The sequence below is a fragment of the Candoia aspera genome, chromosome 3 (genome assembly GCF_035149785.1).
Source record: "Candoia aspera isolate rCanAsp1 chromosome 3, rCanAsp1.hap2, whole genome shotgun sequence".
NCBI classification, from domain to species: Eukaryota; Metazoa; Chordata; class Lepidosauria; order Squamata; family Boidae; genus Candoia; species Candoia aspera.
Genome location: NC_086155.1, coordinates 31,232,861 through 31,254,184, shown reverse-complemented (window position 1 = coordinate 31,254,184; position 21,324 = coordinate 31,232,861). Strand labels below are relative to the sequence as shown.

Genomic DNA, 21,324 nt, shown 5'->3' with positions numbered 1-21,324 from the left:
TCCTCAGTTATCCACCAGCCACACAGAACAGCTGAAGCCTTCAGTGGGCATAGATCATGAACTAGGCAGATCCTTGATTTTTCTGCTATTCTCCTCTCTACTTCCTCAAAACAAAGCAGATCAGATCACTCTAGCCGGAAATCTGAACTGGCCGCTTGCTGAGGACTATTGACTATGGAAATTTAGGTTGAGTGTGCAGGTTGCCTGTCTCTCGATTTATTCTCACTGGCCTTGGTGCTCCAGGGCTCCAACTAAGGGCTTTCCTAGGCCTCCTACCTTTAATTAGGGATTGAACCCGAGACCTCGTGCTAAGCATGCACTGTGTCAGTGAACCGTGAAGCAGCATAGCACGACGTTTTGTGCCAAGCACTGAGCTGAGCACTGAGCTAGGACCAAATGCCACTGCTCTCAAAAAACACTCAGAATTGCTGTATCGTTTCAGTAGATCACCGCCTATTTCTCATGCACACTGTTTGGTGGCCCTGTCAATGGGAGTGGGTGCATTTCTCCGCAACCCATATTCTGTGGCTTTTCAAGGATGCAACAGGGAATAGTGTGATCTTGTACTCATCTCAGGCTGCAAGAAGAATTTCTTTTAAAAATCCTTTAAAATTTCGTTGTCAGGCATATGGTTCCACTTCAGTTGCTACAGTGCAAAGGTTTTCCTTTACATATGGTGATGGATTTTAAAATACAGTCAACCTTCAACAGTGTGGTACTCCTCAGCAGAGTGGCTGTGAATCCTGGGAGGTTTAATCCAACACATTAGGAGAGGCCCAGAGTAGGGAAAGCCGGCACATACTTGCCCAGAAGCTGAGCATGCCCTCTGCAAACTTTCCTAGTTGTCACTGAGAGGCAACCCACACCTCACTCCTCAAGTGTGAACTCTTACAGCCCAACATATGTTCCTATTCACAGTTTGGCTTCTGGGCTGGAGAAAATGCTTATGAGGTAAATATCATGTCCTTAGTTTTGAGTGATAGTTGTGAAATGCTACAAAAATCTGAAAATGAGGCAATATGGGGCTGTGTACCAAACTTCCACTTCAGATGATTCTAATAATCACAGAGGGTTTACTTTTGTTTGCCAAATCTTTTGATTTCTGGGTGGCCTGGAAATACCCTTGCAATTCTTATAGATCCTGAGTTCTAAAAAATACGTGTGAAGAATTTTGCTCCTCATCCTATGTTTTAAAGTCGGCAAAATTAGATTTCACTTCAAAATACGGGTAAATATGTATTTCATGTTGGTAGGTCAGAAGATAGTCTTCAGCTGGAATTTAAGAGAGACTCAGACTCTTTGCTGCAACTACCACTCCAGAGTATTCTTAAGTTTTCCTTGTTATGACTGACCAGCTCTGTGCTTGGAGTCATTAATCTTTCTCATGTTTTCTTGGCTGAAGCGTATGAGAAACAGATATTCACATCTGGAAAGTTTGTGCTGGGCTTCACTGTTGAAGTAAAATAGTATAAAATGTAGCAGAGAATGCTGGAGGAAAAAACAAGCCTTGGACTGTGTTTTGCTCAATACAAAAAACTTATCTACCACATTATTAAACTTTTGTCATGTTCAGCTTTAGTCCATATTTAAAGTACAGGGATGGAGATTAATGTACTTTTTATTAGATTTGTAGAAATTTTTGAAATACTACTAACAGTCCTGTATACTGCAATAAGCTCTTCTGAATTTTAGCAGCCATTTGGACTGCTGGGTTAGAGCAGCTTATTGCAGATTTCTGTTCTATACCATTGGATTATATGTGTTTTCTACAAAATGTATGTATAAGTAACTGTACTAAGAATCAGTTATTAGATAAGTATTGTGATTATGAGACTTAGCTGTGAGTGAGTGAGTCCTTGGTATACTCTGCCACAATCATGAACTCATGTAGCTTTTTAACAAGGCTGTGATTCTCTTAACTTGGCTTTTACCACAGCCTTTAATTTTGGGATAGTAGTGGCTTCTCTTTCAGGGTTTCTGTAAGAGAGTGAGGTTTCTCGTAATGTATGTACTTGTGACCAAGCAATAACTTATTATGAAATAGGCAAATAATGTTGTTACCTTGAAAAACTCTGGCTCACTTCTTGGTCATCTCTTTCCTACAGACTTCTTTGGCATTCTTTTATGTCACTTTGCTCCCTTCATATCAATCCAGCACTCTGCTACCATAATAATATATCCCTCTGGGATCATGTGAAATCCCTACACTGGCATCATGTCTATTTCCTGATCCTCTGCAAACTCACTGTGTGTTTGATTTTATAACTCAGTGTACGGCTGCCTATGATCTTTCTTCTACCATTTTCAGTTGCCCAAAGTTTTGCTGTGCTCATTTGAAAACAAACAAAAATTACTTTTATTTTTGCTTCCCTGTATACTTCCAGAACACTTTACAGTATTACTTTTCTGACTTCATTCAAATCCCTCAATATCTCTTTCCCTATAGCCTTTGGCATAACATGTTAACTCACATTCCCTATCCTAACTTAACCAATCAACAAAGATTAAGCAGCATATACAACTGAAACATACCATTGTGTTATCTTACTTTCCCTCTTTTCTCTCCCTCATGTTCAGTCTCAGCTTGCATGATACTTGGAGGGAGCTGGGACAGGATTAGGCTCTATTTTAGGTTATATAGATTGGTTACTCAGGAGGTAATAGATCAATGGATTACATGCTTAGAAGAAAGTTGATGAGACCACAATTTTGGTGGGATTGTATCAGACTTGCAGATAACCCTATTATCAGTGCAGAACTTTGCTGAAAGATGCTTTTGTTGCAGGAGTCTTAAATCTCAGAAATTTTCCACCACTCTTTGTTGCATAAATCCTTGTGTAATGACAAGTAGATTGCTTTGCTTGTTGATTGCTTCTGTATCTGAACATTTTGTTGTTCTTATGGAAAAGATGGGATAACGAGGCATTCTAAAAATAGAATTTATTGACATATAACATTTCTCCAGTATTATTGGAAGATAATTAACATCTTTATAGCTCCAGAGACCCCTCTTTGTTCTATTGTGTATCTATAAGTTTCGAATTAAGTGTACCAACCATTCTCCTTTCTTGTATTTTTACAATTTATCAACACATTATATTTGTTGTGGTATCCTGGCAGCAGGAAAAGTTTCTCTGTGTGTGAGTTAGCAACTGTCTTCCAGTTCTCAAAAACTTATCTGCCTTGTGTGTTTTGCCACAGACTACCTAACAAATTGGCATTTATATGTGTACAGTAGAACTTTTTCAAAGTCGCTATTCAATTTAAACAATTAACTAGAATTCCAGAAAATTGTAGATTATGGTATGCTATTAGTTTCCAGTTCCTGGTTGCCTGAAACTACAAGCCAGGAGCCATAGTTGGACTGCAGAGAGGGATTGAGAGTCTCTGTCCCATCTCATGGTAATTCTTGTTTTTCTAATGTGTCACAAAGCAAAGCACTAGATTGTGGCTTCATCTTTATTTCCAAGAATACATCTGGGGCCTATGTAAATCAACAAGCTTTTTCTTAGAAGATAAAAATCATGAGTGGCTGCAGCTTGTTTGTTTAGAAACGTGCCTATGTGGCCTAAAAAGAGTCAAATAGAAACTGGGACAATAAAGATTACTTGGAACATTTTAAATGGTGGCAGGCACAGTCTCACTAATTTGCTTCCTCATAGTGTAAATGGATTTTTGTGGTTGAATATGTCCATAATGGTGACCAAGTAGATGCAGCGTACCTACTCTCAGAATTAAACATGTGACCACTGACTTAAAACAACTGCCTGCTCCTGCACTAAATACCTGCTTCCAAGTTGCTGAACCTGAGTTTAGCATTGTTTTGAAACTAGTTATTCTGTAGGAGAAAACTACCAGAATTTGAAGCTGTATTTTCTGAATTAAATACATGACAAGAATGATAGATGGGAAAATAACATATATTTCAAGTTGTGGGTCTGATTACATAATTACAGATATATGTAATACTGACTTTAAATCAACTTCTACAACAGTTACACATTCTGCTTTGCAGTATGGAAAAGCTAGGTATTTTTCCCCTTTATAATATTACATCTAATTTGTTTTTAAATAGTGGAATACTCTGTTCTATCAACCCTTTGCACTTATTTTTATTGCTGAATTGAATATAAAATGAAGCAGCTGTGTGTGGGAGAGTTGTGTATTTATTTTCAAATTATCTAGTATCTCGTCCATGCTTCAAGGGTTGAATGTACAAGCTGCTGAGAGCTCACAAGAGGTGTTAAATCCCTTTCCCTCCCACTACATCCTGCGAAATTTGAATGCCAAGGGACAGGTTTCTATCAGTGCTCTGACATCCACTTCTCTAAACATTATGATCATTTATGGCTTTCTGCGAGGAGCATGGAAGAAAACAGCAGTAAGATTATTTGATAAGAAAATAATATTATAGATATTAAGATTGTTTCAGTAAAGAGGCCTGTTTTCAAAATGCTGCATGTACTTTTTCCAAGTAAAATAAAAATACCTATCAACAGATTTTAAATCTAAATCTGTCTTCTGCCCATCCCAGGTGAGAGGTACCAGTCCAACTCACTTTACAGCTGTGAGCAGCATATTGTCTCACTGGTGTATTGTATCTCTGTATAAAACCAGATCAGCCCAATTTTAAGGGCATGGATTAGGCAAACCATCCAACTGCTTTGTCTCACTGCTTAGATTTGAGAACAGTGAGGGATATTTTCTTCATGCTGCAGTTCGTTTTTGTCATTTCCTCCTCCTCAGCAAGACTTTCATGAGGCTAAATTGCAAAGGGATATAGAGGTTGGTGAACTGTCTATATTGCAAATACTTATATTCAATAAGTCTTCATTGAAAGATGTAAAAGGAGATTATGGAAATCAATAATATAAAAGGGATGATTTGTATGACCTTGGATTTTGAAAAATCTAGATGTTTCCTGTCACCATTTCTTTCAGGCTTTCTGAAACCATTTTTAGTTAAATGGTCTACTTTGGTGCTTCCCAGTTATTTTTGAGAATGGGGACCCCTTTTTAATGTCAAAGATGTGGATTTCTTCCTGATAGTAGCTATTTCTGTTGTCTGAAATAAAATTCAGTGACAAAAAAGTGCTATCTATACACATCCCATGAGTAAATAAATGTGTATTTATTGATCAAAACAGCATCTACATACATTATTTTCATTATTTTCCTGTAGGGGTGAGGGAGCCCTCTGAAACCCCAATAAAATGACCTTATAGGGTGGCGATGGACTCTCCTCCTTCCCATTCACTTCTCACACAAAGTTGTTCAAAAAATAATAAAAAAATAAAAAGTTAAAAACCAGAACGTTTTTTTTAATGTATTCTTCCCCCCTCCCCCCATATGTAATTATTTTCTGTTCAGGTGAGGAAGCCCACTGCGTATGGTTAAAGAAACAACTCTACCCACACTGTTTTGTTACCAGAATGACAGGCCACATCAGGCAAGTGGTGTGGGGTCACCCAATCAAAGACTTGGCAGTAAATTACAGAGCTCCTGACTTTCCACAGCTGAATTCTAGGACTTAGCAGAAGTTTCATTTGCCCAGCTTGGATAAATAAAAATCATTATTGCAGGCAAGAAGGAAGCCACAGAAACATTTGATTGTGTAAGTACCTCTTATACCTGTGGTGGCTCAAACCCATAGCTTTTTCTTCCCGCTAATTAACACACGGTTTAACATTTGATGGCCTTAAACTCAGCTGTTTTCAAGTATGTATATGACTGCCAGCATTAGCCTGAGTACCACTGGCCTTTGGCTTCTCACAGGTGGGTGTAAGCAAGGCTGGGGCTCCCAAGGTCCTTTGTGTTTGCTTCTCAGGTGGGTGTGTTTATGATGTGGCCACTGGGCAGGCAATAAAACCTTCACCTGTGGAGATGCTGTTGGTGGGGCTGCAGGGGATTTTTGCAGCAGAGGTGCCACTGGCTAGTGAAGAAGGGTGCTCAGGAAGCTGTTGGCACAGTCCTCAGGAGCTAAATGAGAGGCAAAAAGGGGGTTCCAGGAGGCTTGAAGCCTTGGGGGGAAGGCTTGATAGAGTAGCTGGATAGCTCTGGGACCCCTGAAGAGCAGAGAAGGGCCACACAGAAGAGTAGAGAAGGGCCAAACAGAAGAGTAGCGTTGCTTCTTATGAGGCTGGTTATGGGGTAAGAGTGGCTGGTACTGTTCCTCTCCATTTCCTTCCTAAGGTAGCCCTGTATTGCTTACCTTCTGACATCACCCCAGGCAGTGAGCTACCTTTCTTGGTCAGCTGTGTGAGGGGATTGTTTGGTTAGGTTTTCCATGTGCATCAGAGACATCTTGCAGTAACTGGTTCTCCAGGGATCCATGCCCGTCAATGTGGGCATTGCTATTTTACTTAAATCAGAAACTTACTGGCAAATACCCATTTTCTTTCAGAGAAAGAACTGGGTTAAAGAACTAATCTATATGCATTATTTCTCTTGCAAGATAATTCTTCCCCTTTCCAATGTGGAAAAAAAATAGCATGATGGAAACTGAAAACAGATGGCGAGCAGCTGAAGTAGATAAGTGTGTTGTTCAAAATAAGCATTTAGGCTGGGGAGGTGACAAGCCATATTTACTTTTTTATCCACTCACAGGAATACTTCTTTTAGCTGTTCTAAAATACTTAACACACCAACTACCTGGGAAACACAACAGATTGATATTGTGGTATGAAGGGCTCCTTATAATGTTGAGCAAAATGCAGCCCAAATGTCTAGTCTTTTTCAGGATTTAAGTGAATCTTTTTTGTTCTCTTAAATTGCCCTTCTGGAGTATCTTGCCATAAAATGTAGTTTATTGTATTAGGGTAGATGCATGCTTTTATTTTATTTTTTTAAAAACTTCTTTGTAAAGAATGGAACTGGTGACAGGTTAGGAAGAAAATTTATCTTTGGAGTTAAAGGTAAAGTCTACGTCAGATAGGTTGCTTTAAATTTCAGCGTTGCGATACTTGTGATTTTTTAAATTTTCTATCCTGCCTTTATTATTTTTATAAATAACTCAAGGCGGGGAACATACTGTACCTATTACTCCTTCCTCCTCCTATTTTCCCCACAACCACCACCCTGTGAGGTGGGTTGGTCTGAGAGACAGTGACTGGCCCAAGGTCACCTAGATGGCTTTCCTGCTTAAGGTGGGACTAGAGCTCACAGCCTCCTGATTTCTAGCCGGTTGCCTTGACCACTAGACCGAAGAAGCACAGTCCCTCTGACCACCACCATAAGAAAACCTGTGGTGTCCCTGTGTTCTGTCTTATTAGAAGTGATGTGAGTAAAGCAGTGCAATTAGAAGTGTGAGAACATGGAATATGCCTAATAGGGACCAGTAGAACTGCATAAAAATGTTCTGTGAAATCACTGAGTAGGTTTGTTTTTATGGGGTCAGTTTCAGTTTCAAATGAATACATTTAAGTATTCTCCCTTAGAATACAGATTTAGAAATTGTTTTTCCAGAGTGTGTTTCACTATTATATATCTATTAGTAAACAAAGGGCGACAAACATACTTAAAACTGTTTTAGTGCTTTATTTACTCTTGATTAGCATAAGAAAGTTACTGAGCTTTTCATTGTGGTTTGATAACAGAGTAGGTGTTAATCAGCTCACTAATGCAAGAGTGGCGTGTTATCTTCCAACAATTATTTTGTGAATGGCCAGTATTAACAAGCTAATTATTCATCCTGCAGTTCATTTCCCTCTGACTTAATTTATAAATCTCCATTCCCTGATCCCACCCATTCATTTAAGGGGATAGATTATTGTTGGCAAAAGCGTAAACCAGGAGATTTTAGGCTTGTAGAGATTTACTAGCCCTTTGAAAATCCTAGGGGAATCAAGTTTTTCTTCAAAAACTTGCTGCTGTTCTCAGTATCTTTGTTGTTGTTCAGTTGTTAAGTCGTGTCCAACCCTTCATGACCCCATGGACTGTAGCACACCAGGCCTTCCTGACCTCCACTGTCTCCCAGAGTTTACTCAGATTCATGTTCATTGCATCGGTGATGCTATCTGGCTCATCCTCTGCCATCCCCTTCTCCTTTTGCCTTCAGTCTTTCCCAGCATCAGGGTCTTTCCAGTGAGTCCTCTCTTTGCATTAGATGGCCAAAGTATTTGAGTTTCAGTATCTGTCCTTCCAATGAGCAGTCAGGGTTGATTTCCTTTAGGATTGACTGATTTGACCTCCTTGCAGTCCAGGGGACTCTCAAGAGTCTTCTCTAGCACCACTCAGTATCTTTAGTTAGGGTAAACCAAAGATACATTATGAATAGAAGTTCATTTTCCATTTGTTGAGGTAACAACACTGAGAAATGCAGCTTCCATGGCTATCCAGTGACAACATAAAAACAAATCTTGGGGACAAAAGGGGTGGGGGAAGAAGCAGCAGATGCTAGATTTCCTGGGTGAGGCATGACATTTCAAGTTTCAAAAGAGTTTGCACATTTGTAATAAAGACTTATGATGGCAGTTACACATCAGGCAGGCAACAGGAAGTAAGCTGGAGTAAGCAATGGAGCATCAGATTTCTAGGTTGAGCCTAGGTGGTAGGATATCCTTCCCATTGGTTTCAGTCATCAATGTAATCTATCAACCTCAAAGGAATAAAGGCCTGGAAGCAGTGGATGACAGGTTTCTATAACAGATTGGTAAACTAATCAACCTTAATTTGTCTCCTGCCCCTAGACAAAATAGGCTTCCCTTGCTTGCACTGTAGTAAGAGAAGGATCTATTGTTTTCCTGCTCTACTTTACATACTAGTAAGAATGATCTATATTTCTTTCCCAAGTACTTGAAATAAAGAAGTCCTGAAGTTGAGCTCAACTTCTGAGGTCTAAGATAGTCCTCACTAACCAACCGCAGTTGGGATCAGCAACTCTGTTAAGTGGCATGGTCATAAAGTGAAATGTCATGTGACCGCACCAGCTTACAACATCAGTTCTGGCTGTGGTGGTTAAGTGCGACATTACAAGGTCACAAGTTGCAAGTTCCTGCCGCCTTCCCCATTGACCTTGCTTGTCAGAAGCCAGGTATGAAAGTCGCAAATGGCAATCTTGACCACAAAACGCTATGATTGTTATAAATGAGTGCCTGATTGCCAAGCACCTGAATCGTGATCACATGGCTGGGGATTCAGTGATGGCTTCAACTTTGAGGACCGGTCATAAATCTCCTTTTTCAACACTGTCGTAACTTCAATCTTTGAACAAGTGGTCAGTAAGCAAAGACTACCTGTACTTGAACACATCCACTCAGCTTTCTTGGCAGTGGTATGGATGGGTTTCACCATTGTTGCTTCTGGATTTGATTTGACTTTCCACTCCAGGCTACAATCCTGGAATTCACTGGTGGTTTCCCAGCTAAATGCTGACAAAGTCTGGTTGTGTTTAGTTTTTGTATCCAGGTAAAGAAGGTCTGCCAGGTGCTACATTTTGCATTGAAATCATTTAAATGCATGGAATTGTATGTTAGAATTCAGTTTCACAGCTGTATATGTACCTGCAGAATATAAATCTCACCCAGATGATAGCAGTAGCAGCAACAAAAACCATGGAACCACTAATTATATTAAGGCTTGGACTGAGATGGTGACAGGGGTACATGCATGTGGTGCACAATATCCTGAAAAGATTAATCCCACAGCCTGGATTACTAGCACACTACATGTTCAGCCAAATTGTTTAGGTTACCCAAAGAAAATTAGAGCCCTGTATGGAAAGAGAATTGCCAGATTTCAGTGGAAATTGGAACAGGCCAGGGAACAAAAGACATTGCCAATCTACTTTTTTAGTAGTGATTTATTGAGGAATGTTGTGTCACATTTGTGGAAGGATTTCAGTTTCTGATAGTGATGCCTTCCCTTCTGACTTTTGAAATATTTTGAATGATGCCTTCCACTCTGACTTTTGAAATATTTTGAATGAGCACCTTCAGATGTTTAAGATGCAGAGAGAACAGAACATCAAAACATTCTTCCATTTGGCACTTTCTAAATTCTCTGACTACAGTAGAAGTTTCTAATCTGACAGGTTCAAATATGCATGCACTGCAAAGGGTCATACATAGTTACCCTTTGAATATCTCAAACAAGTACACAACACTGGTTCTACTCCCTCTGTCATGTACATATGAAGCTGTTTTAAATATAGCAACATTGCATTCAAAATTCGAATTTCCTGGAAGCATAAAACAGTCTGCTCCTTACTTTGTGATATTCCCTTTTTAAATGTGTGTGTTGTAGTTAGGGACTCTGCTTTTCTAAATAAATGTTCATAGGGCTTCACTAGTAGATGATGTCATATGTACAATTAGTGGTTGTCTAGGTAAACAAGATGAGTTGTGGCACATAGAATACTAATAAATTTCCTACTGCGTTAAATTTTGAGTTACAGCCCACAAAAATGACTTTCCATGAATAATATGGTTTTTAGCGTTAAAGGTAACCCCAGACTGTTTATTTTATTTCAAGAGACTAACTGACATGATTATCACTATGGAAAATAAATATAAATATGCTGCATTGTCCCCCCAAGATTTACACATTCATCTGACAATATAGTAAGCATGGAAAACTAATACCATGCTAAACTTTTTTGAGATATTACTGGACATGATACTGTGAAAGGTGAAAGGTCCCCTGTGCAAGCACCGAGTCAAGTCTGACCCTTTGGGGGGATGCCACTTTCGTGATACTATTCAATCCAATAATAATAATTTCACACTGGACTGGAAAAACAGGCAATTAACAGGTTTCATTTTTGCTTGTTGTGATTTTTTAAAACTCTTTAAAGTGCCCTGCAGTTGTGGTTAAATAGCTTCTTTTAAAATTATGAGAAAAGACAATACTTAGTTTAAAAAGTAAGGAACAGAAGCAGTTACAAGGTCACCCAGAGTGCAGCAATGGGATTTAGAGGGTCAATATTTTCTTTTCAGTATACATTCTTGAGTCCATTATGTCACAAGCACCTTTTTTTAAGGAGCCACATAGTAGCTCTTGAAGGTAGGTTCATCATTAATAAAATGAATTTTTCTGTCTTGCACGGAATGATGGGAGTTGTACTCCCAATGCATATGATGGGTGCTCGCTTTGGAAAGGCTGGTCCTGGTCACTGTTTCCTGAAATTCAAGTTCTTCATGAATAGATCATAATGCTAGGCAGAAAATGTAGCAGCTAACAGCAAGCAGTTCTAATACAGGGGACGGCAAATTTTTCTGGGTTGCAGGCCACAACTCATCAGTTGGTGGGCTGCAGAAGGTCTTCTAGTGGCATCACTGGAAAGGATGGGGTTAAAAAAATTGGCCCATTTGTTCATGATTTAGAGGATTTTACAAATGGAAATAAACACATTTTTCTATTCCTACTCCCACTCTTATTTTAACCCCTTTTTAAACTTGAACATCCCACTGTTAAAATTCAGTTATTTTGCAGAATTTCAACACCCTGGTATTGCTTCGAGGGCTGTAATAAAGCAATGGGGGATTGCCTGTGGCCCACAGTCAACTGGTTGAGCGTCTCTCCTAGTAGGTTGTAATACAGGCCCTTTCCACTGTGGTTTTGTAAATAACAGGTTGCTTCATATCTTTTGTCTGTTATATGACAAAACTTTTAATGAGGAACTGCTGTCATGAATATTATTGGAGAGAACCCAAACCATTTTTTTCCTTGCCTTGCTGTCTGTTTTGGTTTGGGATTTTTTCTACCCAGAAATAGGGTCTGCCAACTCTGGCAGAATGTGTGACTTAAACAGGTGTTTTGAATTTCCATAGGGTTTTTAGGTGAAGGAGAGTAAAAGTGAGCACTGTATACAGAAGAGCTCTTGTGCTAGTTAAGCTCTTCACCTATTTTCACACTCTGGCACTTCTTCCTGCTTCCCCAAATCCAAATGAACAGATTGCCAACGGAAGTTGTAACATAGCACCTTTTTAATTTGCTTTTTGGTCATACACTGAAATCCTGAGATTCCATTTTACTTGACTTTGAGTCTTTCTTTTCCCCAGCTCACCAGTTCTTATTTCCTCTGGAGAAATTTTCCTGGTATAGCAACTAAAATATCTCAGGTTGCTGGAAATGCCATCTTTAATCTTAGCAGAAAGCACAGTGCTTTTACTGCATTGTCCATTCTTAAAATTATATTAGTTCATGATTCTGGAATGACTTCATGTTCTAGATAAAATTGTCCATTAAACTTGAATTAATAATACAAGGGCAAAGAACATCTCCATATCAACATTTTTCCCTGACTGGACCATTTGTACAGGAGCTTCTAGAAAAGCCACAAAACATTGGGGTTATCGATTGACGGCTGACATTTACCTCCACAAATGTTTTGTTTGTATACTGTGATCACATTGCGCTAATCAGTTACCTCTGTGACAGGCAAAAACTTTTCAGATAGGAGATTTCAACACTAGTGGTGGGCAAAAAAGGAACAAGAGCCCATTGATTTGTTGAATAATTGATTTAAACTCTGTCACTGAATAATCTGTTCTGGACTTTTGTGTGGATCTAATGATTCTTTTTGTTGTGATTTTTTGTAATACTGTATTAAAGAGCTCAAACAGGCTAGGATGTGGTTTTTAAAACAAATCCATCAGTCAGCAATCCTGCACAAACATTGGATCAGTTGGCAGTGATGTCGAAAGCTGTAAAAACCAAGATGTTGCCTACTACATGAAAACATTTCTTTACCTTACTATAATTTGCATCAGCTAGAATTTCTATCAGCACCAATAGTGTGTGTGTGCATGGCCATGGGAGAAACTTCCCAAGATCATGAGTAGACTGGAAATGAAATTCTTTCTAATACTCATGGATCATAGTTAAAGTAATAGAACAAGCCTAAAATTCTATCCATGTGCAAAAAAGTTATATTGAATGTAGTAGTCATGGTAAACATACATGCAAAAGATGGAGTCATAAATCATAATGTAAGTTTTACTGCAGAAGAGTTATGGCCTACAAGTGTATCTTATTTTAATTAAATTAGAATTAGTAGCAAAGTCTAGTGTTCTAGGAAGAAATGTCTTTTTCTGTATAATTACTGAATTTGTAAACAACTTATTTGTATACCAATAAAGATTGCAGGTTCCACTCATGAGTAACCTCCCTCTTTGTGTCTAATTTCTTTTGGAAGTCTCTTCTTCTTAGTTTTTCCGCAGGTGGTTGTGTAGAAAACTAATTCACTTTCTGTTGAAGCTTGAGTGACAGTTACTATTGACAAGATATAGAACCTGGAACTTTATGTCTAAACTTCTGAGTGGGCATTTCAGCCTGCCTGCTAGTGAGAGTTCCTGAATTCCAAGGTGGTGCCAAGTGTTGAAGGTTGGTTGCAACGTGACTAACTGCAAAGATTTCCTCTGGGCCTTTTCACACCCATTGCTGAAAAAGCAGGTGGTTTGAAGTGAGGGCTCCCTCTGGGGCTTCACACTCTATGTACAACATGCAGAAGTGAAAGACAACCAGCAGTTCCATCCATCCCTAGCTCCCCACTTAGCAATGGGAGAACAGGCAGGGGCAGAGAAGATTGAACACAGATGGGTATGTTGGAAACCTGTCAATATATTTATGAAGGAAATGCTGCAGCAGAGTCCCAGATTGCCTGGGAAGTAATTAAATGAGACAGACAACCATTTATTTATTGAACAAATAAGTGGTGGGTGTGTTGTTCAAGCAGATAAAGAGCATGCATTTTGATAGGCAACATTATAAGAAAATTTCTTGCAACAGGTTGGTTAGCACAATGGATTTGGCATGCTGAAGATAGCAATAGATGTTAAGTCCTTTTGTCATTTCAGTTTAATGTTTCAGTTGGACTCTTCACAGCTTCAAATGTAATTGTAGATTCCTTTATTTTATTGTGAGTATAAAAATACCAGTATTCTCTTCTGTGTTTTCTAAAGGAAGTTTTATAGATAAATGCTCTTTTGCCAGCATGTTATGGCTCTTCATATCCATCTGCAAGTAGCTCCCTCCTTTTCTCTGCCTCAGTATTTCTAATACAATATTGGTGTGGGAATATTCCAGGTCAACATTATTGTTGGTAGCCTGGATCCATGGAAATATTGCTGATTGCTAATACCTTTGTTAGTAATTTGTTCCCTGAAACAACATTTATGACATTTTTCTATTTGGTTAATAGATGGAAATAGATTACTGTTTTTTTTTTAATTGTCTTTTGAACTCATTGGAGTGTGTGTTTTTTTTAGCAGACTTGCTTATGATTATGTTGTTAAAATCATTGCACATAGACATAGATATGCTAGAGGTGATGGATTTGTTGGATGCTGTTGAAATATGCCTAATTGTAGACTTATTTCCGACATTCATTTCCATCAGGTGAATTCTACTAATCTTCATCAAGTTGATCTGTCTATATATTTCACTAGCTAAGAGAGGTCCATGGCTAGGGGATCCTGCACTGAGCTAGGGAGTGGGCTAAATGAGCTTCAATGTCCCTTCCAGTCTTATGTTCTATACTGTGTTTGACCTGAACTTGCTAGTTGAACTTAGTCTCCCTCCCCGCACCCACCCTCTCTTTTACAGATAGATACACTGGCATGGAGATAAGATTCCTCAAAGAGCTGTTGTGTAAGGATTACTGAGATATAATGTATATCAGTGTTTTAAATACTCTGAAACACTGTGTAAAAGATAAATATTATCCAGGCTTGCTTTTTTCTCTCTGCCCTACTTTTGTATTTTTTGCGGAGACTCACCAGAATATCCATTCCAGGAAGAGCTTTTTACCGTGTTCTTTTTTTTTTTTTTCACATTCCATTTTAGTTGCTGGTGAGAAGAGAGTATCAGTAATGCCAGGATCCCCTGTGGAAGTCAAGATACAGTCAAGATCTTCTCCATCCAGTATGCCACCGTTACCACCTGTCAACCCCAGTGGCCCCCGGCCTGTTTCGTTTACCCCAGCAGCATGTAAGAAAGTCATACGTTTGGATTTGAGCCTATTATTGAGATAGCCATTTCATTTTTTTCCTGAATGTCTTTTTTTTGTTTTTCTATGAGAAAATTAAACATTTTAAGATACTTACTGCAGACCTTTTCATTTTAATGTCAACAGCTGTCAAATGACAGAAACTGCAAGATAATGGATGTGGTGTTGCAATCCATGCCCCACCCCTTTGTACACAGCTGCAGTTCTTGCAGATGTTGACCTCCCTCACCACAAATGCTGCTGGCCAGAAGTTGGAAGGAGCTTTCTGAAATATAGTTGTCTTTTTATTTTTAACTTCTGCGTAGAAGCATTTTTCTCCAGTGGAATAGTAGTGGATCCATAGTGGTGTTAATGTTGTGTTCTTAGCCATTAGTACCAGTCTTCCAGTGTGTACATGCAGCAATACACCTATGATGACACTGTTGTGGAGGGGCTTAAAGTTCTCCCAGTGATCATTGGTGAAGTCATAGTTACTCATGAGTTCTTCATAACTGTGTTCTACTTAATCGTTTAGGGTAAGTGACATAATGACATTAGTGTGCTAGAGAAACACAAACTCTTGGAAAGATCCCTCACTGTCTGTGCAAATTCCTTTGAATAATATAATGGGGTAAATTTTAAGGTATTTTTTTCCATTCAATCTAGTTGTTTGGGGAAAGGTTTTGTCTTATGTGGTTTTGTCGTAGCTGTTCCTTGGAGAAAGGGACAGTGAGAAGATCAATGCTTTTCCATCAAATGGATGACATCCAGATGTGAGATACTTTATCAGAGTTATTTTTGGAGGACTGAACTCAAAATTACCAGTGACATTAAGAGTCTAATAGTAAAAATCCAACACTGGCGTGCAGTAAAGTAACTTTTTATGTGTTTGACTTCCTTATATTAAATTTATATATTTAAACTGAATTGAGCATTGGTTCATGTAGTCTGGCATTAATTCTGAGTACTTGGCGTTCTCCAGGGTCTTGGAAAAAATTTTCCTCACCATTGGGTTAATTCATAATTAAAGATCCTAGCAGTAAATCCTGGATTTGCACGTCCTCCTACTATTATTGAGCTAAGCTATCCCATCTAAAAGGTCTCTTTTAAAATCTTAAATGTGATCCCCAGATTGGGTTCCTAACAATACAGTACTCTCTGAGATGCTTTTTGCAGCTCATTGGTGAATATAGCTTATCGTCTTCATTGTGCGTCTTCATTTTCCCACTGTAGTACCTAATGGGATGAATCATTCTCCCCCTACTTTGAATGGAGCCCCCTCACCCCCTCAGAGGTTCAGCAATGGTCCTGCATCATCTTCCTCATCTTCACTGACTAATCAACAGCTCCCAGCTACCTGTGGGGCTCGTCAGCTAAGCAAACTGAAACGCTTTCTTACCACCCTTCAGCAGTTTGGCAATGATATTTCACCGGAAATTGGAGAAAAGGTCCGGACTCTCGTTTTGGCGTTAGTGGTAAGTATTAAAACACCAAAGTCAGCCAAAACTGGAGGAGCAGAGGATTTTAAATTTAGTTATGCCAGTTTTTGTTAACCTCAGGTACTTTAAGATGTTTGGACTTTAACTCCCAGAATTCCCCAGCCAGCAGGCTAGCTGGGGAATTCTGAGAGTTGAAGTCCACACATCTTAAAAGTAGCTGAGGTTGACAAACACTGGGTTATGGCATTATGGTTGGTAGGAGACTATTGTTGCTTATTTATATTACCAAGTTTGCTCTATTATTTGTCTTTGCAGTTTTGAGATGTTCAGCTTCCAATATCTGCTCTTATTGTTATCGTTTGGAGCATGGTGAAATCTGGGTTTGCAGCAGTGTAGCGTCAGCAGTGGGATCTGACTGCTAAAAAGTGCTAATGCACTCTTGGCCTGCATTCATAGAATCCTAATGCCAGAACTGTACTGTGCTGGGCAGGGTCATGCATCTGGATCCCAGTGATTCAGATCACCGTAACGAATCTTAGTTCAGGTTGTCATGTTTAAGATAGACACTAACAAACTGGAGTATGTCTAGAAAATGATAACCAAGATTGAGAGTAAACTGGAAAACAAGACCTATGAGAATGGTAGAAAGAGCTAGGTATATTCAGCCTGGAAGAGAAAGATTAAGGAGAAATTTGGTAGCAGTTAAAACTATCCAAAGGACAAAAAATGGAACAGACTTGTTTTGTTCTCTGACACTCCAGAGGGCAGGCTTAGAAATGGCAAGGAAGCAGATTTTAGTTAAACATTAGAGGGTTTTTTTAATGGTAAAAGCTGTTTATTAGGGAATAGACTGGCTTGCAGAGTAGCAAGCTTCCCTTTGTGGGAAGTATTAAAAGCAGAGTTCAGACTGATCCATTTGTCAAGGAATACTATGGTTGTATCCTCTATTGAGAAATGAGTTGGTCTAGAGGACCCTCATAAAGTACTCCCCAGCTCTATGATTCTATCTTTACTTTCCACTTTCGTTTCCAAAGTCAATTGATTTGAAAAAATCCTGGCTTGTTAATAATTCCAAGTGTAAGTATGATTTGTGTTTTCAGACAAAGTTGATTTGTTACTGGATCATCTTCAGTATGAAGATGATTTGTTCCTTTATCACATGGGTGATAAAGATTATTAGTTCTTCCATGGAATATGTAAAGCCAGCTTCTGATACAAATTCAGGTTCAGGAAAATAAATTTAAAAATGGAGGGACTACAGGTAGACTTTGCTTAACAACTGCCCTGTTTAGCGACTGTTTGAAGTTATGATGGCACTGAAAAAGTAACCAGTCCTTGCATTTGTGACTGTTGCAGCAACCCTGTGATCACATGATCAAGATTAGGGTGCTTTGCAACTGGCGGGCACTTAGAATCATCACAGCATCCCGTGGTCATGTGATCACCATTTGCGTGCTTCACATCCCGCTTCCAACAAGCAGAGTCAATGGGGAAGCTGGCAGTAAAATTGCAAGTCGCAGTCTCGTGATGTCTTGCTTAATGACTACAGCAGGAGTGAGGTTGTAAGTCCATCACAGTCACGTGCTGTTTTGTTTAACAACCATGTCGCTTAACAGCAGAGTTGCCGGTCGCAGTTATGGTCATTAAGCAAGGACTACTTGTTGTAAAAACAACAATTATATGGAAGCAAAATCCTGATTAATTTCCTTTCTTTTTGCAGAATTCAACAGTGACAATAGAGGAATTTCATTGCAAGCTTCAGGAGGCAACTAATTTTCCTTTGCGTCCATTTGTAATTCCATTCTTAAAGGTGATTATTGCACTCTGCTGATAAGATAGTTTTATTTCTTTGAGTAATAAGGAGAAAAAGACTTCGTACCACATTAGAATGGTTTTATAATATCTCCCAAAAGATATTAATGTATAGTAGTATCTTGCGCTGTGCTTGTGGGTCTTCCTTCTCTTATCCCTTCCCCCTTCAGAAGATGGGAATTGAGATAATATACACACAATATCTTACTGTCATGGACAAAATCTGTTTTAACAAGAAAAACAGAAAATGTTTGTGAAAACTAATTTGTTTGTAGCAAATCAAAACATAAGCTAAATAATTTATATTGTAATACCTTATATATGTTGCTATGGCTGAATTTAGTGTTCCCCTAAGCTTTGTTGTTGCTTGACTTGAGAAGATTTGAAATTGCAGAGATAATAAAAAGAATTCTTTTTCTCTTTGCCTTAATTTTATACAATGAAAACCAAAACAAAATATGTCCTCTGGATATCCATTGATGCTAAAATGATAGAAGAGTGCTTTTTGCTCTGAGCCTGATTTTGTTTAGCTTAGTCAAAATCATTGGATGATTATAGGAGAAGTGTAAGCTAAATGTGTTAGACTGCTATAAATCATAATCCTCATTTGTTCTAATGCGTCATAAAAACTAGTGTTACAGAACAAGCACATGCAGAGATTGGATGGAGGTTAATTTTTTTAAAAAAACTGATAATTAAAGAAGTGAGAACTCCCCAGAAAGACTGATTAGAAAATATAACCTGGAAGTCAGTTTCTCTAGACCAATAATACGAGGACCAAATAATTGATTTAATTAAATCATTGAGGTTTGTAAGTAAACGAGAGAAACATATGCAATAGCAACTGGTAGTTGTGGATGATTGTCAGAGTTTGGCTTGAGTTTCATTTGACCTATGTTTTAAAGCAGCTGTAAGAAGAGTTTTGACTGTATGAACACAAGAATTCAGGAACCCATTTTTTAATCTTCCCCATTAATGCCAAGTAATAGATTGTGCCCAGACCAGAAAGCAGATTATGTATCTACTTCTTACCTGCAATATCTCACCTGGTGTCACTTCCTTATCTTGGTTAAGGAGTGGCCACTGCAAATGTTTTCCTTCTTTTTCCAAAGTACAGATGCTTCCTCTGAGGACTGTCAGAGTGTGACTTGAGTTTGCCTCCTGTAATCTGAGTATTACTGCATGCTCAGTACCCATTTGGGGCCTGGTTCCTTACTTGTTCCCACATTGTTCCCACTTCTTTAATAGGATCATGGCTGATCCTATCATTTTTCTGGCACATTTCTCTTTATTGAAGGGAAGCAGAAAAGGAAATCAAGCTGAAATTCTGCCTTTTCTTGTATCTGACAAGGTTGCTCATTGGAGCTGTTCTGTCGTCTGTCTCCTCTCTCAGAGGGACTGAACATCTTGTTTATTTTTCTATAGAACCTCTTTAGCCTCTTTCTCCAAAATGGTGATGTCTGGAGCAGGACGACTGCTAGTTTCCACTCAGTTGATGACAAGTGTATCTGTGCTAGTGGAGGCCACATTATTTAGTCATATTAGTCCTTAGGAAGGGTCATACCATTTGCAGTTGAATGGTATTTGTATGGCGAGAACCTCTGTTTCAAACACATGGCCTGCTACTTTAATAAAGAGTAACATCAACTCCTCCACAGCTTCTGAACCTAAACGGGTAACTGTAACACTGTTTTGCAGGCCAACCTTCCACTTCTTCAGAGGGAATTGCTGCACTGTGCTCGAGCAGCCAAGCAAACCCCTTCCCAGTACTTGGCCCAACATGAGCATATTCTGCTAAATACAAACACGGCATCCCCAGCTGACTCTTCGGAATTGCTAATGGAAGTAAATGGAAATGGAAAGAGGCATAGTCCAGACAGGTAAGAAGGTTCAAATAGCTCAGCAATCTGCCATTTGAGATACAGAGGTTCTCTGTGACATCGTCCTTATGCCTTCTTTGGGAAATTTGCTCCATGGCCTGTCTTAAAGCTTGTGGCAGTATGTTTAGAAATCCAGTACTTGCCCAGGAGGGACTCAAACCAGCTATCCTCCACCCCTTTCTGTTACATTTTCCAGGCAATATGACAGAGTAAGGAAGGAAAAATAGTGGAAAGAAAAAAAAATGCTTAAAGTTTAGTAAGAGTTGGGAATGAAGAACTGAGTTAATGTCCCAATGAGAGAACAGGATTTATAAGATGGGAAAGGTGGAACTGAGTGTGTATTCAGAAGTTATGAACTAAAGCCTATAGAGCAAAAAAAGAGAGATAGAGAGAAATCCAAGTGCCAGAGGAAAATTTTTGTTTATCTGGCCCAATGTGTTTTAGATAGGTATCTTTTTTTAGCTAGATTAACACAGGCCCATACAGTCATGTGAAAAAGAAAGCGCACTATCTTTGAGTTCTATGGTTTTACGTATCAGGACATAATAAAAACCATCTGGTCCTTAGCAGGTCTTAAAATTAGGTAAATACAACCTCAGATGAACCACAACACATGACATATTACACCGTGTCATTATGTAAGGAAGTTCATAAAAATGAAGTAATTGGGCTTTGCATTGGCTTTACACACCTTAAGAATGATTGAAAATGCTGAACACCCTTGACTCTTATTTATTTTATTTTATTTATTTTATATCCCACCTTTATTATTTTTATAAATAACTCAAGGCAACGAACATATTTAATACTCCTTCCTCTTCCTATTTTCCCCACAACAACCCTATGAGGTGAGTTGGGCTGAGAGAGAATGATTGGCCCAAGGTCATCCAGCCAGCTTTCATGCCTAAGGCAGGACTGGAACTCACAGTCTCCTGGTTTCTAGCCCAGCTCCTTAACCACTAGACCAAACTGGCTTTGTCTGTATGCTATCATGATATTACTAGTGCAGTGTTTTTCAAACTTGGCCACTTTAAGATGTGGGGACTTCAACTCCCAGAATTCCCCAACCAGCATGCTACCTGGGGAATTCTGGGAGTTGAAGTCCCCACATCTTAAAGTGGCTAAGTTTGAAAAACACTGCACTAGGACACCCAATAAATAAAGCTGTATTTGTAGCAGGATTTTTCATGTACGTCATCAATATGTGGGAACCTGTTTTCTTTTTTACTGAGCTCATGCCTTGTTTCTAGTTTTCTTGCTTGTGTCAC

General features: G+C 38.9%; 1 protein-coding gene across 3 annotated transcripts in view; it reads left to right on the top strand.

Annotated features, from left to right (window-relative positions):
- The window catches only part of CBFA2T2 (CBFA2/RUNX1 partner transcriptional co-repressor 2), a 93,441-nt gene that overhangs the window by 61,164 nt on the left and 10,953 nt on the right, over positions 1 to 21,324 (top strand). For all 3 annotated transcript variants that reach the window (XM_063297232.1, XM_063297230.1, XM_063297231.1), the window contains exons 2-5: positions 14,784 to 14,927; positions 16,159 to 16,400; positions 18,085 to 18,174; positions 19,875 to 20,056. In XM_063297232.1, coding sequence (XP_063153302.1) covers positions 14,784 to 14,927; positions 16,159 to 16,400; positions 18,085 to 18,174; positions 19,875 to 20,056 — 658 coding nt within the window. The remainder of the gene's footprint in view (positions 1 to 14,783; positions 14,928 to 16,158; positions 16,401 to 18,084; positions 18,175 to 19,874; positions 20,057 to 21,324) is intronic.